Source organism: Mesocricetus auratus, unplaced genomic scaffold (genome assembly GCF_017639785.1).
Source record: "Mesocricetus auratus isolate SY011 unplaced genomic scaffold, BCM_Maur_2.0 Super-Scaffold_100028, whole genome shotgun sequence".
NCBI lineage: Eukaryota > Metazoa > Chordata > Mammalia > Rodentia > Cricetidae > Mesocricetus > Mesocricetus auratus.
Window position 1 is genome coordinate 4,143,326 of NW_024429209.1, and position 25,872 is coordinate 4,169,197.

The window sequence follows — 25,872 nt, forward strand, 5'->3', positions numbered from 1 at the left end:
CACAGAAGCTCAGAGGAAAACATGATATCAACGGTTTCTCAGCCAACAATAATCTATGGCCAGGTGCCATTTCGTGAGCCAACACTGTCCAGTGGAAGCATTATGGGAACCCACAATAAAATCCGCATATGAAATTTCAGTGTATCTACTTAAGTACATTTAACAAGCAAGAAGAAAGTCAAATTCATTTCATATTCATAATATATCTCCTTTGGTCCAATAAGTTTTAAAAAAAAGAAAAGCTAACCAGTGCAAGTTTTAAAAACTCAGTGTGCATTGGATTACACTTAACAAGCCACTATCTTACGAGTCACGTAATTCTAAACCTCTGTTTCTTTATCTGGAAGCCTTGTAAGGGTATGAACATCTGCCCAGCACTGCACCCTCCAATTAGGGAACTGCCAGGGCTTTAGGATGCTTCCCCTAAGTATCCGCCCCTTTTCCCGCCCCTTCAGGATCCAGGCGGAAGCTGCAGAGTCAAAACGCGGCGCGCTTTACGGTCGCGCTTCCTTTTACGGCAGTGTGGCGGGCCCGCCGGCCTCGCGCTCTTCTATTCTATTGGTTCTGAGGACCCCTCTCCCGGCGCTTTACGGCAGTGTGGCAGGAAAAGCCTCTGAGCCGCCGGTGGTTCGGGAGTGAGTGGAGGTAACCACGATACCCTGTGCTGATTGGGTCCGGAACCATGGACGTGGGCGAACTTTTAAGCTACCAGGTAGGTGAAGTTGGCAGGGCCGGAGGGCCCCTCATCCCCGCCGGGGTCGCAGGGCCAGAGTCCCGTCATCCCGCCTCCTCCCGGTCTCTGGCCCTCCCGTCTGCTACCTGGGGTTCTAGCCTGTCATTGCACTTCACTCGCCGGAGCCCTCGTGGACCCTTTCGATTCCTTCCTTCTCCAGGCCCGAGCCCTTTGATCTCCCTTTCCTACCCCGCTGTCTGGTTCCCTCCTGCTCATCTTTGGTCTCGTTTCTGCCAGTTCGTAGGGCTTGAGGCAGGTGTGGAGAGCACTGTTTTTTCCTCGGGGTTGAACCCCAGTTTCTCTACCAACTGCCGGTGTAGCTTTGGATAAGTCTTTCCCCTGTCGCTGAGCCCCAGTTTGTTTGCTTCTATATCTATTTAGATATTTAACATGGATGTATGTGAAAGGTCATTTGGAACCTATGCTGCTGTACCCACAAGTAAGATGTTTGGAAAATGGAGCATGGGATGGGTCGGTAAGAACTTCTTGACCTCCTTGCTCAGGGTACTGGTGAACCGGTAGCCTAGAGGGAAGGAAAGACTTGCCTGAGGTCACTAGGTCAAGGGTCTAGGCTCCCAACCCAAACTTTCTGCCCTCTTTTGACTGCCTAATTACAATTGGAACCTGTGAATTGTAATTAGTTTGAATTAGGAAGTACTGTAATTGTAAATTGCACTGGATTTTAAAGACAGTATGAAAAAGGTAGTATTTTTAAATTGGTTACATGAATCTTGATCATTGGTCATATTGATTGAATCATCTTTATTTGGGGTAATGAGTAAAATGCAGTTTAAACAAACTTTTCTTTTGTTTGTTTGTTTTTCGATACAGGGCTTCTCTGTATTGCTTTAGAAGCTGTCCTGGAACTCACTCTGTAGAACAGGCCCACCTCGAACTCAGAGATCCTCCTACCTCTGCCTCCCGACTGTTGGGATTAAAGGCGTGCACCACCAACGCTTGTCTGGTGTTGACTTTTAAAAGTGTGGCTGCTAGCAATAGTTCTGCCGCTGAATGCCTTTAATCTCAGTGACTGAAAGGTGGGAGACAGAGGCAAGTGGATCACTGTGAGTTCCAGGCCAGCCAGGGCTACATAGTGAGACCCCACTCCCCCAGACGTAAGTCCTGAATTTGGAGACCCAGGTTGCCTGCAATCTCATTTTTCTTACTAACTGATTGTTACTTTGAACAAAATACCTCATGGTGCCGACCTCATGGTCTGTTGGGAAGCTATTAAGAAATTGTTAAACCAATGTTTGTTGCTTAGTAAAGCAGCCCATAAGTAGTAATGTGGATGGCTATTTCCCTTAGTCAATATATAAATGACTGGCCCCAGAGACAGAGACTCCAGGCACAATGAGAAAGAATTTGTAAGCAACCGGAAGATGTGATGCCATTATATTTTTCTCTTTAAGACAGTGTAGCTGGGTGGTGGTGGCACACACCTTTAATCCCAGCACTAAGGAGGCAGAGGCAGGAGGATCTCTGAGTTGGAGGCCTGGTCTGCAGAATGAATTCCAGGATAGCCAGGACTACACAGAGAAACCCTGTCTTATAAAACAAACAAACAAGCAAGACCGTGTCCTTGAGGAAGAAACAAGGACAGTAGTGGGCAAGCCACTGGTGAATGCTTATTCGGGAGTCACGGGCTGGCTAGTGGAGTCCATTGACTCAGATCTGGAGTAGTACTGCCAAAAAAGTTCCGTTCCTTGGTTACAGGTATTTATTCAACATCTACTGTGTACAAGGTACTGGGTCCACTGGGCATATAATGTGGCATAAATGAGACAAGGCTTTTACTTCTGTATGAAAGGCAAATATGGTGGGAGAGTCACCAAAGTAAAATTAAGTAAACAAGAAATTCGGATTGCTGGGAGTGTCGTGAAGATGTGAGCATGTTTTGGGGACTGCTAGGCACATGACAGTTGGACACTGAAAGTGTGGCCCATCTGCATCAAGCTCTGTCATATGTGTAACGTACACACTGGGCTTCAAAGCTATGAAAAATGAAAATGAAGTATCTTAACTTTTATGTAGATTGCATCGATATGTTGGATTAAGAAAAACAGATTATTAAACTTCAATTTTGTGCCTACTTCAAAATTTAACTTACATGTAAAGTTTTTTGTGACTTTCATTATTTTTATTGGACAGTACTGCTGTAACTCACCCCTTTCGGGGCCTCTGTAGACTGAGTGGTCAGGGAGGGAGTCCGACAAGCCAGCATTAGTGCTCTGAAGTTTGAGAGGGAGCCAGTCATGCTAGGGCAGAATGTTGAGGCAGGAACAGCAGCTATGAGCATAGGCTCCAGGCCTACTAGGTGAGCAGAGAGAAGAGCCATGTCGCCAGAACTTGGTGCGTGAGCCGGACACCAGAAGGTGATGAAGCTGGAGATGTAGGCAGAGGACAGTCTTCGTAGGACTTTGTGTGGGCCAGGAGAAAGCGTTTGCACTTTGAGAGGCGATAAAGATGTTTTCTTTCAACCCACTTGTTTTGAACAAGAACTCTGGTCTGATAGGCAGACTTGGCTGAAGTCACAGGCCAAGGTGGTGACTGACAGACCAAAGCAGTGACTGACATACCACCAGGATCTTGGTCTTGTATTTGCAGCTCTGTTCCTTTGAGCAGGGTCTACCTCCATTCCTATCTGAAAAGACAGAGTCTAGTTTGTAATCACTCAAGCACGGCCATCCTCCTGTGGGAAATCTTCAGGACCAGGTGAGCTTATGGAGGAGAAAGTGCTTTGAAGACAGAGATAGCCTAACATGAAATAGTTATTTACCTCTTCCTCTCTAAATCCACCTAACAGTTCGATGAGGAATTTCCTTTCTTTCTTCCCCACCTCCCCACCTCCTTCTTTTTTTTTTTTTTTTTTTTCTGTTTTTGTTTTTAGTCAGGATCTTATGTAGACCAGGCTGTCCTCAAACTCACTATGTAGTCAGGGATGACTGGATTTCTGATCTTCCTACACCACCCCCAAAATTCTGGGTTTACAGGTGTACACCACCACACCTGGTTTATGGTATGCTGTGGACAGAACAGGGTTTCTTGAGTGTTTGGCAAGCACTCTACCAACTGTGTTACATCCCTAGCCTGGGGTGGTGGTGGGGATCCCCCTCATCCCACAGGGTCTCACTATGTAACCCTGCTGGCTTGTAGACCAGGCTACCCTTAAACTTACAAAGATCTGCCTGCTACTTGCCTTTGCCTCTGCTGTGACTAGAGACTTGCATGATCATTCCTGGAATGAGGAACTGTTTTTAATCTCCATTTTCAGTAGAGGAAACTGAGACTTAACTGAAGGTACCTAGCTAGGGAATGAATACTCAGGCAGTTGTGTTTCATAGCTGGAGCTCCTGACTGCTGTGCTGGTCTGTCTGTGTGCCTTGTGCAGATGTGTGGTCAGGTATCGTTCTCAGCACATCCTCCAAATAGATGGGGTGACTACTTCATGGAAAGGGAAACCGAAGCTCGGGAGGCAGGTTCCTTCTGTCTGATAACTCAAATAGCCAGTAAGCAGCAGAGCCAGCATCGAATGCCCAGGCGTGTTTTCCATTTTGTTTTAGGTTTAAAAAACTTTTAGTTGATGTCATATGCATGTGTAGAAGAAAGCCCAAGTCATAGGTACTGTTGCTCATAGTCAACACTGGCAAAGCCGACTTTACCTGAGCACTGGAGCTCCTGTGCGGGAACAGAAGTGGGTGAAGCTGTCTGATTCCCAACTTCAGAGTTGACTCGAGGTTTTGCATCTCCAGCCAGATACCAGGTGATGCTAAAGCCGGTAGTCAGGGACTGCATGAAGGCACCCTGGTCTAGAATCATCTGCGTTCCTGTAAGCTTTGCCCAGTGGAGAGAGCCCTCGCTTCTCATGGCACTGGTTTGCAGAGTTCTCAGCTTGAGCCCTACTTCTTCACTGCCACTCAGAATCCAGAGCAAATCACTTAATCTCTCTGGGCCTCAGTTTCCTTATATGTGTAATGAGGGGATTAAGTATGACTCTCTCTGAGGTCCCTGGCAGCTTTACAATTCTGTGATACTAATTATTTAGGCCAAGGGCTCCGGAGAGTCCAGTAGATAAAAAAGCCTGACATAGTAGGAGTTGGGGCTGGAGACCTGGGAGATTGGAGTTTTAATCCAGCCTTTATCAGCACTTATCTGGGTGACTCAGGACAAGCCACTTTCGTTCTTTGTACATCATTTTTCTTGTCAGTTGTCAAATGAGGAGGTAGGGTTGTACAACTTCTGGTTCTTTCCATTCCTAAAACTCAGGGTCTAAGGTGAGCAAGAAAAAGTATCATACACTGACAAGAAATGTTTATTAAAACTTTAACATTTTTTGCATGCTTATTAAATTTCATATTTGGGGCAAGTCAGTGGGAAGATTGCAATTTTCTGCTGAGATTGGTTCTTCTTGTAATAGGCAGGAGAGTGCCTCAGTGTGTGCCTTATATTCCTGACAGATGTTAACAATTCATTTGAGTAGACAGGAGAATTACAGTGTGGACAGGAGGTGGTGGAAAAGTCTTAAGGAGAAAACCAGTTATGTTCCCAATATGGAAATGTACTTTTTTTGATGCCTTCAGGCTTAGACATCTCATCAAGAAGTGTGCCCAGCAGTTGCTCGGCTGAGAAGTTTCTGCCACATAGGCGCAGATCTGAACTCCAGGGCACTCTCATTAATACTTATTCCACAGATGTCTGGAAAAAGTTCTTACCTCTGAAGTTTTGCAATAAAGAATTCACATTTAGTTCAGATTGGCTTGGTGGGAATGGCTGGCTTTGTACCACCAGAGAATTCTCTTTGAGGCAGATTGGGGTCAGGGACCCTTGGCTTCGATGATGTTGCAGACACCTACTCCTGTCATATGTGGGTAATAGCAGCATGTTCTTGGGATGGAGAGGCTTTTAGCAACCTCTAATTTTGCCCCTCTCCAATTTCTTACTTTTAAAATAAATTTTAATGATAATCAGCTGTCAGTATGAAAGAATTTGACGCAGGAAAAACTATTACCCTAATCCAATGAATATTTTTTGTTGCCACAATCCTACATATTTTGCATGACTGTAACTATTGTGTATGTACTGTTTCATGTTCTTTTTTAAATTAAGCATGCATTTTTTCCTACATAGCTTTCATGTTACTCTTTAACATATGTAGGCTTTTTGTTTGAGTAATAGACCTTTCCCCCCTGAGTTATTTCTCTGCAATTGGATATTTAGGTAGTATCCAGGTTTTTGTTCTTGGAGGTAATATTGTGAGAAGCTTCTTTGTTCATGTGGCATTTCCTCTTGTCATTCATAATTACTCTGTGCTATCTCCTCAGCACAGGGTTGCGTGTGTTAAAATTATTGAGATCTGATCCTGGGCCTTGAATTCATGATGTGAGAAGTGAAGGGGGCATTTAAACACCTCACTGTGTGAATATAAGTATCCCAGGACCACAGTGCAGGGAATACTCAGAAGCTCAAGAGAGGGGCTGGATCAGAGGGTGTGGGTTCGGCTCGGTCATTGAACAAAGGGCGATTTTGGTGTCCCACCCTGATGGAGGAGTTCTGTGGGTGACAGAAGAAGCTGGGAAGAGTCAGTTGCTAACTGTTATGAGCAAGCTTGTGCAATGGGTATTCAGGATATTGGGGGAGTGGTCCTGTTAGCTGCAGAGACAGTACTTAGTGCTCACGGGGAGCCACTCTCATTTAGTACTGTGCACTGAAGTTTTACTGCAGTTGTGATAGTACAGCTTGTTGTGGTTTATATTCCCGCCATTTACCTAGTAGGCACATAAAGGGCTAGTTCAAGGTTACTTGAATGAGCATGTTTTTCTTGTACGTTTGTCATTTGTACTTCTTGCTACGGCTTTCTCCTTTTAAGATAGGAGTTGGAGTTTGTAGTTGAGCCTTTTCAGTTTTTTTTGTTGTTGTTGTACATCTAAGATACGTTATTGACAACCTGAACACTTGTGTTCAGAATGCATCCTTCATTTTTGTGGAGCCTGGTGTTGTGTTTTAACCCCAAGAATATTATTCTGATCATACAGAAAGAGGCTGCTTTTTGTTTGACAGCTTCATGCTTTTCCAAGTTAATATTGTTAGCAGGGCGCCTATAAATAACAGGTAAAGAGCTAGTTTCATCGATGCTCCCATTTGTCTTATCTCTTATTCATTTCTTCTCACCATAACCTCCTCATCTGTCTTCCCTCCAGCTCATTCTTCTCACAGAATATACAGTATGCTCCTGTGCCTCTGTAAACGCAGCCAGCATCTAACAGCATGTCTTGCCTATCCTCAGTGTCAAGTGATGGTTGTCCGGGAATGGGACATGTATTCGTCTTCTTGTTGCTGAGATCAAATACCTGACAAGCAGCCGCTAAAGGGTGGAAAGGTTTGTTTTGGCTTACAGTTTTAGGGAATACAATTTGTATTAGTTACTTTTCTGTTGCTGTGATCAAATACCTGGACTAAAAGCAACTTAGGGAAGAAATGGCTTATTTGGACTCACAGTTCCAGAGGGATGGAGTCCTTTATAGTGAGAGGGGTGTGGTGGCAGCAGGAGAAAGCAGAGGGATCATATAGGCATACAGGAAGCAGAGAGATTGAACAGGAAGTGAGGTCAGGCCATAAACCCTCAATGTCCACCCTCAGTGATGCACTTCCTCCAGCAAGGCTCTATATTCTAAAGATTTCATAACCTCTTCATAACAGCAGTACCAACTGGGGCTCATGAGATACATGAGCCTGTGGGGACATACCTCATTCAAATCACTGTCATTCCTGTGTAGTGGGGAAGGCATGGCAGCAGGAATGTGAGGTAGCTGGTCACATTGCATCCACAGTCAGGAAACAGGGAGCTGAATGCAGGTGCTTAACTTGAATTTCCTTTTTCACCCAGTTCTGGACCCTAGCCAGTGGGCTGGGACTGCTCATATTCTGGTTGTGTCTTCCCTCTGGGTTAAAACTTTCAGAAAACTCCCTCATAGACACACAAGGAGGTGTGCTTCCATGTTGGGTCTAAAGATTTATTTTATTGTATTTTATATGTATGAATGTTTTGTGTGCGTGTGTGTCTGTGTACTGTATGCATACTTTCTGGCCTCAGAGATCCAAAGTGGACATTAGATTGCCTGGAACGTGGAGTTACAGGTGGCTGTGAACTGTCAGGTGGGTGCTGGGAAAACTGACCCTAGGTCCTCTGAAAGAGCAAGTGCCAGCCATCTTTCTAGCCCCTCCATTGGGCTAGTCAAATTGTCAATGCAGATCAACCGTCACGAACCTGAACCGAAGGACCCAGCACTGCATTGTGGAGTTGCCCCCTTTTGGACGCTTAGACTCTGCTGCCCTGTTTGCTGGCTGGCATGTGTGCCTTTGTTTTCACCTTTGCTGCATACTTGATACCTTCTGGGTAGTTTTTCTCTTAAAATTTATTTGTTATTATTATTATTTTTATTTATTTATTTATTTATTTTTGTTTTTTTACGAGACAGGGTTTCTCTGTATTGTTTTGGAGGCTATCGGTCCAGCCCGGCCTCGAACTCACAGAGATCTGCCTGCCTCTGCCTCCCGAGTGCTGGGATTAAAGGCGTGCGCCACCACCGCTCGGCTAAAATTTATTTTTAATTAGTTATTTTGTGTATGACTTTTTTTCTGCATGTATGTCTATGCACCCTATGGGTGCAGTGACCACGGAGGCCAGAAGAGGGCATCAGATTCCCTGGGACTAGAATTACAGACAGTTGTGAGCCCCCATGCGGGTGCTGGGAATTAGATCTGCCGGAAGAACGAACATCAGTCTTCTTAACCCCTGACCCCATCTCTCCAGTCCCTAATTCTAATTTACCTCTTAAAAATTAAAAGATAAAACACACACATACCAGTAACTAAAATGTCAGACTTAATTCAGGTGCTGCCAACTCTCTCACTAATGTTCCATTTTTAGTCCAGTATTCTCTGTAGGCTCCTGCATTTCATTGTCATAGTTCCTTAGTTTTTCTGTGTCAGAGTTTGAAGAGTACTGGTTTTAATTAATTAATTAGTTAAATTAATTAATTTAGGTTTTTCGAGACAGGATTTCTCTGGGTAACCCTGGCTGTCCTGGAACTTACTCTGTAGACTAGGCTGACGTCGAATTAGAGATCCACCTGCCTCTGGGTGCTAGGATTAAAGGCATGGGTCTCCACCACCAGGAAAAGAGTACTGGTTTTAAAAACCCACATTGTTGAAGAATGTCTATGCCGCCTTCTGCCATTGGTTTCTTGGGCCTTACTGTTCTTTTTTTTTTTTTCTCGAGACACTGTTCTCAACTTTACTTTTACTAGAGTGTGATAACTCCAGTCTTGTCCTTTCAGAAGACCTTACACTCTTCCCCGTCAGCTCCTTTATGTAGCTGCCTGTCAGCCCAGGAGCCCTGACTGACATTTCTTGTGTCTACTGAGCTCCTGGCCAGATGTTCTGCTATCACACAATCCTCTGCTTCCTCCTGTGCCTCCCATGCCCCACTTTGCAATTTCGTCAGGGCTGCCAACTGTTCAGCTGACTTGAAAGAAGCCTTGGGGCCCTTTCTCAAAGATGAAAGGGCTGGGAGATGAAAGATTCTTTCCCCCTGGACCTCGAGAGCTTGTGAGCCAGCTCCTCTCAGTAGCCAATAAGGCATAAGCACGTGTGAAGGACTGAGTCCCAGTCTGGGTAGGAAGAGGCCCTGTCACAGTTAAGGTTTGAGGAGTAACGGAGCGAGCTCCAAAGGCCTAAGATCCCAGCACAGCGTGTGAGTGCTGTCACACAGGTGTCAGCCAGGTAGGGTGGCATCTAGAACCAAACAGTTCTGCCTGTGGGAAGGAAGGTGAAGGCTTCGCAGATGAGGGCTGCCGTGTCTTCCAGAGCTGCCTTTCTGCCTGCTGCTCCAAGGGCCTCCTAGCTGTAGCCTTGCATAGCTTTGCCACACAGGTGACTTCCTAAGCAGGCTTGCTGTGATCACGTGGTGCTATTGTCATGGTAGATGAGGGTCCATTTCCTTTGCATGCCGACGGAGAATGCTCTTCTCCAGGCATAGAGGTCATACAGCCATGCACCCAAGCCCCCTACTTTAGAAAGATCATTGAATGGCCTCCTTAATTTTGGGGGTGACATTGGGGAACACAGTATCTTTCTGTGCTCTCAGTAGGTGTCACTGTTTCAGTTGGAGGATTGAATGTGTAAGGTTGAACACAATAGAGTAGTTTCTCTATGTAAAAATGACTGCATCAGAGAATGCGGTGTTTCAAAATAGCTTGTCAGCACTGTGGGAGGAAAGAACTCGAGGTCTATGAAATATCTTTAATGTTTAGCATGGCAGATGGATGCAGACTGTGGGTCAAACTGCCTGCATTTGAACCCCAGTCCTGCTGTGTGCTAGCTGTGTGACCTTGGGCCAGTTAATTAACCTCCGTAAGCCTTGTTTTTTTTTTTTTTATCTTTCAAATGGAGATCATCTAACAGTGTCTATCTCTAGCTCACCATCTTTAGAAATATTCTCAGGCTACCATTACATTTTTTTTTAATCCCAGGTCTCACCACATACCCCTGACTGGCTTGGAACTTTCTATGTAGACCAGGCTGGCCTCTGCTTACTGAGTGCTGGGATTAAAGGCGTGCGCTACCATGCCTGGCTGCCATCTGTATATTTTGTAAAGTACAGGATAAATGAGGCAGTGTGGGTGGTATAGATGATAGCTGTTGATTTTTATTATTGATATTCCAAACAAACATACTACGGGAAACAAAAGTTTGTCTTGAATTTTGCAGAGCTGCCTCAGTATTCCCAAGATCTTTGGTCCCTTGGAGATTAAGGTTTAGAATTAAATAAAGCAAAATGAGAACAGTTTGTCACCCACACATGCCACTGTGTAGCATATTCTCAGTAGACTAGAGCATGGTTCTATTCTACCACAGTTAGCAGTCACTGATAGCAAGAATTATGCCTCCAACACAGGACATTTGTTCCCCAGGTCTCCTTCAAGGCACTGAGAAATCAGTTTCTGCTTAGCAGGTAGCAGGAATCTCACTTACAAATCACCCTCCCCCCACACACACCCCAGTCATCCTGAGGGAAGTGGGTGGTTTTGATCTGAGTCTGTGTAGCTGGAGAAAAACTGGAATTAGAAGATGGAGCCTGCATTCTGAGCCTTCTTTTACCCTCTCCTGAGTCAGTCATTGGCATTGTAGTCTTTTCATCTGAATTGTTCAGGGCCATTTTCTTTTCCAGAGTTCCAGAGTGCTTGCTCTGAAGGTGTAAACCTTAGGTTCTCAGCTCGATTGCAGGTTGGCAAATGAAAACTGGTTAACCTTGTCCTGGGATTAGTGAATGAGTTAGGGACTCTTCTATTTTTGTTTATTTTTTGGTTTGTGTAAGACTGGGTGTAGGTGCATGTACTTTGGTGTATGTGTGGTGTGTGTCTGCACACACATGCGTGCATATTGTTGGAGTATAGGAGTCTGTTGGGGGGAGCATAGGATTCAGTGTTGGGGAGCACAGGAGTCAGTGTTGGGGGAGCACAGGAGTCAGTGTTGGGGAGCACAGGAGTCAGTGTTGGGTGTCTTCTTCAGTCTCTCTCCACCTTACCTTTTGAGACAAGATCTCAAACTAAGCTTGCTCCTTTGGCCAGTTGGCTGACCAGTGAGCTCCAGGGATCTAACTAACATTGTCCACCACCCCAGTATTGAGATTGTAGGCGCAGGCTGCTGTGCCGGGAACTCAGGCCTTTATGTTTTTGTGGCAAACACTTTATTGATTAACCCATCACCCCACTCCCACCCCCCCCTTTGTGTTGTTTTGTTTTTGTTTTTTTAGAAAGAGTCTGGCTATGTAGCTCAAGTTGTCTGGGAACTCATGATCCTCCTGCCTCAGCCTCCCATATGCTAGGATTACAGGTGTTACTACCATACCCAGCAAAGTATTAGGCTTGTGTAAGGACATCATCTACCTCAGTCCATGGGCTTCTCTTTAGCCTTGCAATATACAGAGTCACTAGCTACCCTAAGAAGGATCTGAAACTGAGCAAAATGCCGTGCATGCCAAAAGCAGATAGGATGGATTATTGTACAGGTTGCTTGATGCCATTCACATGCTTAGTGTGTTATTGCCCAGAATTGGAAGGCGATTAGGGTTCTTCCCAGTGGGGATTTTTGTTCGACTGAAACTAACCAACTCTTTATATCAGTGCTCTGGGATGTACCATCTGCTCTGGGCTGTTTTCTGTGCAGCTCTGGTTTTACTAGTATCTGCACACAGAGTTTCAGTGGAATCTCAGATTAATGATGAGAGAAACTTTTGAGGATTTTGAGGTCACATAATGGCTCAGTTAGCTGAAACAGGGGTGCAGCTGTTGGTGAGGGGAAAATAGACCTACCAAAGATGCAGAGAACACCGGAGCTCAGCGATAAAAGAAACGACATTACTATTGATTAGTTGGGGTGGCTGCTGAAAGAAGCCGGTAATGAGGTTTAGAAGGTGGAGCAGGTTGTATTGAATTGTGCCGACTCCTACTTGCCTGCTGTCTTTGGAGAATGTGCTGCAGGTTCTTCATAAACACAGCTTCCAGGCCTTAAGTGAGGTGGGAGTGCTGAGCAGGGAGGAGCCCATGCATCTCCCTCTTACTCATGAGGACACTGGAGCACTGGTGGGAAAGTACCTTACCTCAGGACCCAACTACTGGCTGACAGGATGCCTCCTGTGCTCAGGGCCATCATTATGAGTGCATGCTAACTGTGTGCAGGTTTTCTCCTGGCCTGTACAGAGCTTTGACTGCTATGTGGTGGCATGGAGGGGCGTTGGGATCTTGTGCCCACTTTTCACAGCCGTTGGCTATTCTCCTTGATGTCTGCTGTCATTCTTAAGTGTTAGCGTGTGATACATTTCTATCTAACCTTTGAGGCCGTTTGCTTCTGTCTTTTAATGGTGTCACAACACTGTGGTTGCTGGATGAAGTTATTATTCTTCTTGGTTGAATTCTTCTATAAGACATTGGGGTCTGTAAGATTCTAGAAATCATTCATGACTTGTTTTTGTTTCTTCAGAGCATTTTCCTTTTGTCTACCACTGACATCTTGGGTATCAGAGAATATCTGATCAACAGTGGGGCATTCTCTGGCTGCTTGCCTTTCTGGAGGGTAGCTATTCATTTAGCTCTCCGACTGTTGTGGTTATCTTTTATTTAAAGTTATCATTATTTTTTATATGTTTGAGTGTTTTGCATACATGTTTGTCTGTGTGCTACATGTGTGCCTGATGTCCCTGGAGTCAGAAGAGAGCATTAGATCCCCTAGAATTGGAGTTGTGGATAGTTTTGAGTTGCTGTGTGACTGCTGGGAACTGAACTCAGGTCCTCCCTAAGTGCTTGTAACCTGTGAGCCATTGCTGTAGCCCCATTTGCCTTTTAGTCAGCACATGCATCCAGATTCTCATCCCAGAACTCCATGACACCAGATGGAAGCAGACATCAGAGACCCAGAATGCTTGCTCTGGCCTGCTTGTGCCATTCTTGCATGCTGGCCTCCTTCCTTCCTCTCCCATTTGTACTGTGTGTACACAGTGTCTCTCAGACGCAGTCTGCATGTGTGCTCTCTGGCTCCCAGCACCAAGAACTATGCATGAATGGACCTGGGCCACCTCAAGGTCAAATCTTCTATATCTGCATCTTCAAGACCCACGTTTTGGCCACAGCCCATTGGTCGTCGCCATGTGCAGCCCACCTTCTGTGAGAGGATGGTTTGGGTAAACCTCACCCAAGAAGCCCTCTGTCCTTCCAGTTCTTAGGCCGTCTACAAGTTCTCCATCTGTCTTCCTTTGTTATTGTTTCCTAGTCATTTACTAGGGTTGGCGGGGAGAAAGGGTGTTGTTTACTGTTGTTTCCAGGGCACCATGACATATGCTCAGAGTCGGGCTGTGAGCCAGTCCAAGGGTTAGTAAATTTTATGTGGATTAGTGGTCCATATTGAACCTTTGTTCTTTAGTTGTTCTACACGTTTAATAAATGCCAACTTCATGTAAAGTGTTACACTAGACTCTGGTCAAAGCCCTTGTCTGTTTGGTGCTTACATCCAGAGAGGCAAGACAGACAATAAGCCAGAAGAAGTAAATAAGAGTATGCAAACAGAAGTACTCGGTGGAAGATGAATCAGATGTGTTGTAAAGAGAAAACATGGCCAATGTAACTGTAGCAGTGACTGCTATTTACAAGAGAAGGTTCTAGAGGGCCTCTTGATGGTGTTTCAGTTGAGAACTAACTGATGAGAAAGGCAGCCACATGAAGGAACTGTATGAGTAGCAGAGTAAGCTGAGGGGGAAACCAACACAAAGGCCCCAAGGTGGGAGCAAGCTTGTCTCATTTGGGCCAGACAGACCAGCCTGGAGGAGGGAGAAACCCAACACTGACTTTCTTCTCAGTGTAGTGGGAAGTCATTAGTGCTCTTAAGCGGTGGAGTGACAGTCTGGCTTGGTTGTGAGGCTGTGGAGGGTCAGTCTGGCCAGCGTGGCTATTGAAGGGGTACAGGATCCACCTCTGTGCTGAGAGGCCACAGCTGATGCCACATTCTCCCTTGGATAATTGCTTTCCCGCCTGTTGTTCTCTGCACATTTCATCTGCTGTGACCTAATCAAGAAGCAGCTCTCTCCTAGTTCCAGGGTTGGCACAGAGAGTGTGGGCAGAGGGCCCTTTACTGAGGGGTAACCTGGCCTGAGAGAAGGAAGAAAGCGGCCCTGGCAGGCCCAGGACTGCACAGCTGACCCACAGCACCTGTGCTGTGCAGGAAGCTTTGGAACTGTGAACCCCGTGCTCCTGCAGAACAGCTGCAGATGGCCGGGGCTGCTGATTAAATGTGGCTGCTGATCTGCCCAGATCTGCTGCCATCCCCTCCAAGCCTGCTTCACGCTGCAGTGGGTAATTAGGGGCACGGCCATCCCTAGGACTTCCAACACATCATTTGCAGCTGGCTGAGGGGGAACATTTTAGTTTCTGCCAGTTGTGTTAGTGACTGCAGTGGGCAGTGTCCACACATGGCTACCTCTTGTTTTCAAAATTAAAAAAAAAACCAACAAAAACAAACAAACAAAAAACAACTTAAAAAGACCTGTCCCTAATGAAAGGGAATAATTGCCTGTCTCTGCTGCCTCGGCCTTCTCCATTGGGAATTCTGCCAACCCTGACTTGTCAGGGTTGCTTGGCAGGGACTTTTCCCCCTCAATTAGCACAGAGATCTGAATGGCAGAGATAACACACATTAGCGAGGATGTAAGCCTATCTGCAGAGGAGCAGACTTCCTTCTGACCAGAGGTGCTGTTGCTGGGGCGCCACCTGATTCTCCATGCTTCTCAGTCCTGATGACAAGAAGTGAAAAGAATCCCTTCGGTACCACCTGAGGCAGGCAGTTCTGCAAGGCAGCAGAGTTTGGAGGGCCTCAAGCTGTTCGGCTTGCCTGGTGAGTGAAGTCGGGGATCTTACTTCGCCAGCTTATCCCAGGGCCTCTCTGCTTCATCCAGCATAATGAACTGGAGAGCCACAATTCATGGTTTACCTACATTTTTCTGCTGTTAGATTTCTTCCATCCTCTCAGATCTGGCAAGGACACAGAAGGCTCAGAGGGGAAGGAGAGATGGCATCTGCCTCTGGCTGACATGACTTGTGCCCTGGTCTCGTGGGGATTCCATAATGAAGATTGCAAATCACTTTCCATCCTCTTGGAGCCTGCCCCATAATTAGAAGATTAAACATTTTGTTTAAATTAGTAATTTTCCCCTCCCTCCTCCGAGGGCTTCGAGCCACCCTTCCAGCAGTGTGGAGACCGGTTAGCTGCCTGGCACTGAGCTTTGTGTTGTAGTTGTGATTGTCAGCAGAAGGCTGAGGAAGTCTTACTTTAATTAAAAAAGCATTTTTCCCCTTGTGTGGAGTGGAGGCCCTTCTCCCCACGTGATCTTGGTGATGGCTGAGTGTGGCGAATGTGACTCCTCTCTCAGGAGTGTGACACTGAGCTGGGCTGGGTAACATGGCCTGGGATGTGCAGCTGGGCCTGATCTCGCCTCTGCAGCAGTAGCAGCTTTGCCCTTCAGTCAGGTCGCCTTTGTGTGTATGGAAGAAGAGGGTCACTTACAGGGATGATGTTTCTAAATTGCAGCAGATGACAGGCAGCTCAAAGAGGAGCACAGATGTCACTCCCCAAAACCAAAACAGAGGCCGGTGACTTGCGTGTTGAAGCCCACTGAGAGTCAGGTTCTGGGCTGTTTGATGTGTGCATGCTGTCTCATCTCTACTTGCAGATGAGGAAGGGAGAATCACAGAGCTTCTGCATGAGACACCCAGTGAGTAGATGATCCCATTCTTCTAGAAAGGTGGCTCCTGTAAATGAAGGCAGCTTAAAATGAAAACTTGTGCAGAATGGGGAGGCCTAGGACCACTGCTTGGCCTTGTCCTCGCTTCCTTTCTGTCACAGGTATCATTTATGCATAGGAATTGCCTGGCTCTTTATAAATGCTCTTCTCATTGCCTTGAGTTCTTCAAGGGCTGTGGTCAGAACAGAGCCTGCCATAGGGTAGCTGCTCACTAGCTGCCCTTGACTGGAGAAGGGTGGAGTGAGGGGTGGGTGGGCAAATGAAGTTCCACCCATAATTAGTGATTAAATTGGGGTGTCTCTTACATACCTTTTCCCATCGTGGTTTGCCATCTCTCTAATTGCCTTTTTACCAGTTGCCTTGTTACAGTTTTCCTGCCTCTGTCTCCTTACAGCTGGGATTATAGGTATGAGGTACTATAGGGGAGGGGCATATGCCTATGTGTGCCCATGTAGAGGCCAGAGAAAGACATTGGATGTCTTGTTCAAGCACTCCCTTTTACTCCTTTGAAACAGTGTCTCTCACTCAATCTGGAGCTAGACAGGTGGCCAGCAAACCCCAGTGATCCTCCAGCCTCTGTCCCCTACAACATTGGTACTAACATACACATGTGGCCATTACTGTTTTTTTTTCTGTGAGTGCTGACTATTTGAACTCAGGTCCTCTACTCAATGAGGCATCTCTCCAGCCTTTGCTTTGTTCTTAAATGTTTATTCCACTTATTTATGTGGTGCTGGGGATTGAAGCCTCGCATATGCTAGGTAGGCCCTTCACTGTTGAGCTAACCCACAGCCCCTTGCTGCTTCTTTCTTGATGAAGTGTAGATTAAGCTGTGTTTGTGACTGATCTTGGCCTTACTCATAGGAAACTTGCCTTAAATAATAGCAGATGGTCTTCACAAAAGCCCAATTTCATTCCTCTAGAGTTGATTGACATTTCTCTTAAAGACTAGGGCTGCCTCTGACCCTAAAGCAAGAGATCGATTGATTCATTTATTTGCCAGAGATTTACTGTAAGTCCACTGTGGGCCATAATTGCTGTTTTCTCTGCACCCAGCCTTATAGGCAAGAAATGAGACTGCACAAAACAATGAGATTGGTTCTTATTTTGTGTTGGTTGGCTCGAGATTATCTATTCCAGTTATACACACACACACACACACACACACACACACACACACACACACACACACGCATGTGTGTGTGTGTGTGTGTGTGTTTAATGTTTGTTGAGTACTTTTTTGGGGCTTGGCTTTTCCACATATTATCTCCCGACACTAGGGGGGCTTTTTTCCGAGATTTGTGGTGATTTGTTCAAGGTCACCAAAGTCCATTCTCTGTGTCTCCTTATTCTTGGACTAGTTTACCATCAGTTTCTTGGGTGTTTTATGTTTCATATATGCCTAGGATGCACGTATCTAAATCATGCTGTCAGCTCATTTTAAATGTAAGGAGCCCCCAGGAACAGATGTACAGTAAGTAAGCACAGAAATCAGGTGAGGCAAGCTGGTTCTGTCACATGATGTGTCATGATGCCATCAGGCTTTGCCTACTTGACCTGATTGAATCAGTCACCACCAATTTCTAGCCCTGGCTTTGGACAGTTTGCTGAGGTGTCTCTTATAGCCCCACTCCCTCCATTTTGGAATATTACCTCTCCAGAAGGCATGTTTGGGATTGGAAAGAAAGCGACCCATTTATGACCCAGAGCAGGCTTGCAGTTAGTGGTGACTGTGCAGTTTGAGTGTTCACTTGGTAAAAAAGCTGTAGGAACAATTTTCTGGGTTCTTCAGACCCCACAGTCCTGGGATGTTCGTGCCTCTGTATTTTTGTTTTTGTGAAATTTAATGCTCAGCCTGGCTCAACAATGTGTTTTAAGAGGTGTCTAGCTTCTGTCTTTTGAAGCTGTTTGAGGCAACCGTCTCTGGTGTTGGATGTTTACTGGAACCCTTGAGTTTCTGAGTAATTCCAGTCTGAGACAAGTGAGTAGAATTGATGTCGGGCTGCCTTAACACAGGTGTTATAAACAAGATTAAGAGGTTGTTGAAAAGATATCAGCAGAGCTCTGGGGCTGCCTTTCTGAAGTCATTCTAAAGTGACAGCTAATGGGTAGTTTGCCTGATGGCTCTCTCTGAGCTGGCTGTAACTGACTGGAGATTCACCCACAGAGGAAACCTGTTTATGAACATTTGCTGTCCTTTATCATGAAGTCAAGCCCAGAAACAGAAACGCTGTCTTTGCAACATGCATGTTGCCTTTGCTTCATTCGATTCAAATTTTTTTTTCTTTTTTGGAAGCAGTCAGTTTTAAATTTGATGTCCTAAACCTGCTAAGGTGGTTCAAAACAGTTGTTTTACTCCGCTGTATATTTTGGAAGACATTTATATATTTATTCCTCAGCCTCAGGGAGTCCTGTCTGTGAGGACTGTGTTGTGCCTATCTCTTCTACCAGGTGCTCCTCACAGGAAGCTGAGGACCTTCAAATGCTCCTGAAGTCAGTTGTTGCTAGTCTCAGGTCACTTTGAGATCTGTTTTATAGCCTCCCTGAGAGAGTGTGGTGGCAGGAGGAGACTTGTGCAGAGAATTTGCAGGTAGCCTAGGCCATGGCTACCTGCACTTGTCTTCCCACGTGGCCAGGTGGCCAGTGCACTCTCCTTTTTTTGGACACTGGATGCCCCGTCTCAGATGAGTCCCTCACCAGCCTTCTCTTCGGTGGGAGTGGAGATGCTTTGCTAACTTCAGTGGTTTGTTGACCATCTATAAAATAGTAAAACCTTTGAGTTAAGGAGAATAAAGTGCGTCTTAGCCCACGGCAGACAGGAAGCCATCCTTTTCCATCATGCGTGATGGACTTATCAACAGGCATGCATGCAGGCCAGAGCAGTGATAGTTCACTCAAGCTGAGAAGCCGTCTAGCAGCAGGCGCTGGGGAGCCTGGTGGCAGGCACACTGTGCTTTCAGAGGCTGCCTTCCCACTGCAGTGCGGACCCTCAGAGAACAGCCATGCGACTCCTGCTTTGTTGAAAGAGTGGGGCTGCTAGTGTGCTAGCGGAGCTGTGTGACTCAGTGAGGAAGCTAATGAAGAGGTGTTAGCATTTCTGGAGCCTTCATTCTCCCTTCTCACCTTCTTCAAGCATCCTTACTTCCTGTCTGTCCTGGAAGTGTGTATGCCTCCCCCCCAACAGCCCCTTCTTTCTGTTTCAACAGTGATCTTAGAGGCAATTTGAAGATTCTTTGCCCTACTTTTGTTAATCATCTGTTGCTAGAGACAGTAGTCTGGTGGCTGGAGACGTCTCTGTCTGCTCAATTGCCTGTGGCAGGTATGCCATATGACATTCAGAACCACTGTGTGGGCCCGCTCGTGCCAAATGCATCGTACCCCCAACCCCTCCTTCTCACAAAGCATTTGTGTGTCTGAGCTGTGGTTTAAAACAGTTCATGGTTTCAAGGTCTTGTTATGTAGCCCAGGCTGGCTTCAGACTTGTGATCTTCCTGCCTTGGCATCCCAAGAGCTGAACTTACAGATGTGTCTTTGCACCTGTCTTATAATTCTCAGTAGTTTTCTCATGTCAGTTTGTTAGTTACTGTTTAAAACTTCAGAGCGGTCTGGTGTTGTGGGATCCTGTAATTATTGCTGGTATTTGTGCCACTTCTCAGATTTCATCAGCAAGATGGATAAAACTTTTTTTTAATTTAAAAGCATTCCGACAAATTATCATTTTGAAAAGCAACCAGAGAGAAAGATAGTTTTCATTTAAGTTGAGTAAGGCTCAGATACTGAATGCCAGAATCTCAGAAGAACATATAGGGTTTTGCTGGGGTGAATGGGGTAGGAGTGGGGCTGTAGACAATATGGGATTAGACTCCTTGGTCACTTGTGGTGCTTGGACACCTTTTCTCTTGTCTTCACCCTAGCAGTATGTGTGTGCTAAAACCCAAACCTGTCTCACTGATTGGGCAGCATGTTGAGTGCTGAGCAGGAGTTCTGTCCCAGAGTTCTTACTCTTTAGGACCTAGCTCATGCATGGTTTAATAGAATGGATGGAAGGCTCTGGTGTGTGTGTGTGTGTGTGTGTGTGTGTGTGTGTGTGTGTGTGTGTGTGTGTGTGTAAGCAGATAGAGGTCTGATCCACCAATAAGGTAGCTAAGGATCCTTGCTGGAGGGAGCCCTTGGAGAACTCTTGGTCTGGGGTTCCAGGCTGAGTGGAGGTTTTCTATCTAGAAGGAAGGTGACCTGCCATTCCTGGTAGCACAGATGCATCTTTCCAGTCCAAGAAGGTGTCACTTAGTGACTGAAGGTGTGGATTCTGCTTAGACTCCAAGGCTTCCCTGGGACCCTTGCTGGATATCTCTGGCTTGTGATGCTTCTTTGCAGGCCAAGTGGTTTATTTACTCAGTGCCATGCAGCCGAGGCTGAGTTTGATGCTCAGTGTTGTCGGTGTTGGTTTTTGAGCCAGGGTCTTTACTCTTACAGCCCAGGCTGGCCTGAAACTTAAGGCAATCGATCCTCCTGCCTCAGTTTCCCAAGTCCTGGTATAACAGACATGTGCCAGCATGCCCAGCTGGTGCAATGCTGAGTTTTTAAAAGTGTGCCCTTAACAGATGTCTGCAAAGCTAAAGCACTGAAGTTGGTCATGAAGTTGACTTGCTGAGCTTGAGGTTTACTAGGTCCTTCAGCTCTTTTCTGAGTGAAGTATTTTGACTCATTTTCCCTGGAAGTCACTTTCTGTGTATTTGCCACTTTGAGCTTAAGCAGATCACTAGACTTGAACCTGGCATTGTAGGTGTCCACCTGGCTGTGCTGCACGCACACCCATCTGTCTTAATGAAAGAACCTGTTGTTCCCAGCTCCACAGCTGTTTGTTGCAAACACTTGATTTTAATCAGCAGTAACAGTATCAAAGGGCCACAGCAAGTGCCAGTCGCCCCTGCTAGCTTTTAGTGGTCTTCCTTTTTCCCCTAACTTATGTGTACAACTATGCCATTTTGTCAAATTCAGTTCAGGTCTTTCTAAAAATAAATACCTTAAGTTCCAGGTTTTCCACATTTCCTTCCCCAGTTTCATTTCATGTTCTGCCCTGCTTAATGACGTCCTCTGGCTCTGCCTAGCAGTCTCCTGCATGAACTTCTTTTATTTCCATGCACTTTTGCAACCACTGCCTCACTAACCAAAGAGCTGTCTTCTTACTGTGTTTGTGCTCCAGTGAGCATTGTGTAGCCATCTCTGTGTATGTGAGAATTTCCCCAGTGTGTGTGCAAGCACCGGGATGTTGCAGAGAATAGTGTCTTCAGTGTTCTTCAGCATCCTCAGTTAGCTCTGCCCTCTCAATACCCCATGAGCGAGTGTCAGCAGTGTTCCTCTGCATTCTTAGCAGCACTTACACTGCTGAGTTAAGTGTTGAGTGTTGTCAATCTGATATGCCATAGTTAAAGTACATTTCCCCAATGTCTCATGAAGGTGGGCTACTTTTATATGCAGATTAGCTACTAGTGTTTTTCTTTTGTGATCATCTGCTTATATTCTGTCTTATTTTCTGTAATCTTGCTATCCTATATCTCCCTAAAGGCAACTTTGAGGTTGCAGAACAAAGGCAGAATATTTTTATAATGTAGTATTAATATGTCAGGTGACTCACCTGAAGCCACGTGACTCTAACTAAATGAGTTACTAGAACCCAGATTTCCCTGATCACTGGTCCTCTGCTGTTTGTATGGTACAATTAGGTCTTATAGATAGTTCCATTCTGTTGTTACTGCTGAGGGTTGCTGTCGAATATTCCCTGCAGCAGCTAATAGAGTGATGTTGAAGTTCTATTAGCTCAGTAAATACTTGTGGAGTGAATGAATGAGTGATGATGGTTCTGGTGTAGCTGACAAAACATATTCATAATAAGTCTGCTAAAATGGAGATGTTTTACCTTGCTGTGACTTTACAAGGATCTGCCAATGTTAGTGTTGATAAAGAAACCAAATCAGTATTCCACTTTCTGATGTAGCTGCAGAATTAATCAGAGAAGATGTCAAAGTAAATCATGGACATTAAAGTGTACTTTGTGTTTCTAGAAAGAAACATACACAGCCTTTGGAGGGAAGATGAATATATATATTCATGCTTTAACAAGGAATAAAAGTTTTTTTGGGGAGGAAAATTAGATTAAGTACACCTTTCATGACTAGTGATCTGAATCGTAAATCACATCTGCCTTGCCTGTCAGCCAATCAGATTGCAGGATCATAAGGGGGACTGTCGGTAACTTTGATTTTTTTGGCCCTTTTTATTGAAGACTTTACTTTTAATTTTTAAAGTTGGCATACAATGTAATGGGTTTCATTATGGTACTTCATACACATTTGTCACTGTACTCTGTTCCTTTGCCTCTTCCCATCCCTGGTGACTCCCTCTTGCTTATTGTGTTCCTTCTTCCTTCAACAGTTTAGTTCCTCTTGCTGTCATGTCACAAGTCTTCTGTTACTCCCGTCTTGTTTTCTCCATCCTCTCTGTTAAGGTCTTTCTCTCTACTCAGTTCCCTGTCTACTTTCATCACACACACACACACACACACACACACACACACACACACACACACACACACACACACACTGCATGTGAGAGAAAATGGGTGTCTTTCTGAGTCTGACTAATTTTGTTTAACATAATGGTCTCCAATTGCATCGGTTGTAGCAAAGGATGTAATTTCATTTTTTTTATGACTGAGTAAAAGCTCCATTGTGCATATGCGTAACATTTCCTTTATGCAGTCTTACGTTGATAGACATCTAGATTGCTTCCATTTTCTGGCTATTGAGAGCAGAGCAGCAGGAAGCATGGGCATACAAGTATCTCTGAGGTAGGATATAGGGGCTTCTGGGTCAATACCCAGAAGTGGTATAGTAGCTGGGTCATATGGTAGTTCTAGCTTTAGTGTTTTGGAGGGCACTTCCATACTGATCTCTGCAATGGCTAAACCAGTTTACATTTCTACCAGCAATGAGTAAGGGTTCTTCTTCTCCCACTTTGTTACCAGCAGTTTTTGTCATTTGTATGTGACAGCCATTCTGAAAGAGGTGGGAGGGGATCTCACAGCAGTTTTGATTTCCATTGTTCCTGGTAACCAAGGACACTGAACACCTCTCAGGTATTTTGTTGGCCATTTGCAGTTGTTCTTTTGAGAACTGACTGTTCAGTTGATTAGCTTATTCATTGATTGGATAGTTTTTTGGCGTATAATTTTTGTAGTTGATTATGTACTCCATATAGTAATCCCCTCCCCCCATACTCTAAGCTATCTCTCACTATGGTGTTAGTTTCCTTTGCTGTGCAGAAGCTTTGTAATTTCACATCATCTTAGTCTTAGTTGTATCAATCCCAAAGGTTCTGCAAGTTGTGTGTGTGTTTTTGTTTTTTTGTTTTTCAAGACAGGATTTCTCTGTGTAGCTTTGGAGCCTGTGTTGGAACTTGATCTGTAGACCAGGCCGGCCTCTTAACTCATGAAATCAACCTGTCTCTGCCTCCCTGCTGGGATTAAAGGTATGCACCACCACTGCCCTGTGCTTTTTATACTTTCAGTGACTTACCTGAAGATGAGAGTCAGCTGGGAAGATGGAGCAGCAAGCAAAGGTGCTTGCCACCAAGCCTGATGGCCTGAGTGTAACCCTGGAACTCATTGAGAAGGGGAAAACTGACTTCCACTCATGCATATACCCCTGCAGATGACAAATAAAAATATGATAAAAATGAGAGTAGGGTATTGAAGTTATCCACAATTGTTTCAGGATCAATATAGCCTTTTAGGCTCATTTGTATTTGTTTCGTGAAATTGGGAGCCTCGGTGTTTGGTGCATATATGCCTATAATTGTTATAGTTTTTTTTATTTTTGTTTTTTTTTAAAGATAGATTGTTAAGTATTCCAAGTTTGACCTGGAATGTAGTTGAGGGTGTCCTGAACTTCTCTGACCCCCTTTCTGCTTGCTTCCATCTTCTGAGACTGGGGTGATGCGTGTGCCAACACTCTGGTTTATATGGTGCTAGGGATCAAACCCAGGGCTTTGTGAATTTTAGGCAAACACGCTGCTAATTGAACTACATCCCCTGCTGCTAGTTGTTATAGATTCTTGATTAATTTATTCCCTTTATTGATGTGTAGTTGCATTACAAATAAAATCTCTTCTGTCTAGGTTTATGTCTGTCAGTTGGCAGAGTAACTACATCAGCTTGTCTGTAGTACTTACTTGCTACATTGGCTTCCATCCACTGACTCTCAGTTGGTGGGAGTCTTAACCTGTGTAGTGTGTTTCTTGGACCCAGTTTTTAATATAGTCAGCCATCCTGAGTCTCTTTGTTTATAATTTAAGCTGGTCATATTTAAGGTTTTTATTGAGAAATGTTTGTAATTCCTGGGATTTTGTTTGTTTTTCTGGTTGGTATTGGATCAGTGCTCTTTTCTCTCTCCCCAGGAATTAGTTTACTGTCTTGAGCATGTGGATTCCTTCCTAGCTTGTCTGATCATTTATTCCTAGGAAATTAATTCTTCCCCGTGCTTTTGTGATTCAGACTCTGTGATTAGTATCCTGTTAAGTTTTTTTTTTTTCTTTCTTCTTCTTCAGTGCTGACTTGGTTTTCACGAGCGGCCTTCATTGTGGTTCTCTTGCAATGTGCTCATTTAGTGTCAGTTTTGAAAGAGGCTTGCTGGGTGGGTATAGCATCTTCTTTGGTAGTTGTTTACTTTCAGGGGTTGGAATGCATTGCTTCATGCTTTCCTGGGTTTGGGAGTTGCTGATGAGAAATCTGAAGTTGTTCTGATGTGTTTTCCTTTGTAGGTAAGTTGGAGTTTTTCTCTTATCATTTTGTTTCTTTGTCTTATATTTCTGATATCTTGGTTATGATATATTGTAGAGAGTTGGGTCCATTTGGGGTTCTAAATGCCTCTTTTGGATGTCCATTTCTTCATCTAGATAATGGGAATTTTCACTTTAGTTTCATATATAGATTCTCCAGGTCTTCAGTCTTTGCTCTTGGCTCTGTTTTTGTCCCATGGATTCTGTCATGGTTTGAGTTCTTGATCATATTTCAAAGATTTTTGGGTGTTGTGGGCGTGACTGCTGTTTTTTTTCCTTGTTGGGGTCTGAATGTACACTTCCTTGACGTTGGCTATGCCTCAGATTCTTCCCTCTGCCTGGTCAAGTTCTACTGGTGTCATCTTCCACTGTGTTGTTTTAATTTGGTTCATTAGAGGTGTTTATTTTCAACATTTCTTGTTTTTTTTTTAACCTCAAAATTTCAACTTCCTTAAAGGAATTTTCCTTCCATGTTGCTGCTGACTTTTTCATCCATATTACTTTTTTCTCATCCATTTTGCTGGCTTTTTCCTGTATGTTGCCAACTTTCCTCAAGACCTGGATTGAATCCAAAGTTGTATCCTTTTTGATAATTTTATTAGTAAACTCAACCTTTTGAAATAATCAGCATTTAGGACCTTTGAATTTAATAATTGAAAAGTTACCATTTGGAAGGGTCGTATTGCCTTATCTCTCTCTCTCTCTCTCTCTCTCTCTCTCTCTCTCTCTCTCTCTCTCTCTCTCTCTCTCAGACACACACACACACACACACACACACACAGAGAGAGAGAGAGAGAGAGAGAGAGAGAGAGAGAGAGAGAGAGAGAGAGAGAGAGAATTTCTGTGGTGCTGATTGCATTTCTGTTGGTTTGGGTATTCTGGTTTTATTTGGGACGCCTTATTGAGCAGCCTACATTTGAGGCTAAATCCTGAGTGCCACTCAGTAGGAAGAAAGCAG

General features: G+C 44.8%; 1 protein-coding gene across 1 annotated transcript in view; it reads left to right on the forward strand.

Moving 5' to 3' along the window:
* Positions 1–566: 566 nt before the first annotated feature.
* The window catches only part of Ctnnbl1 (catenin beta like 1), a 158,152-nt gene continuing 132,846 nt past the window's right edge, over positions 567–25,872 (forward strand). The window contains 1 exon segment of the mRNA XM_005082661.4: positions 567–712. Coding sequence (XP_005082718.1) covers positions 683–712 — 30 coding nt within the window. The 5' untranslated portion in view covers positions 567–682.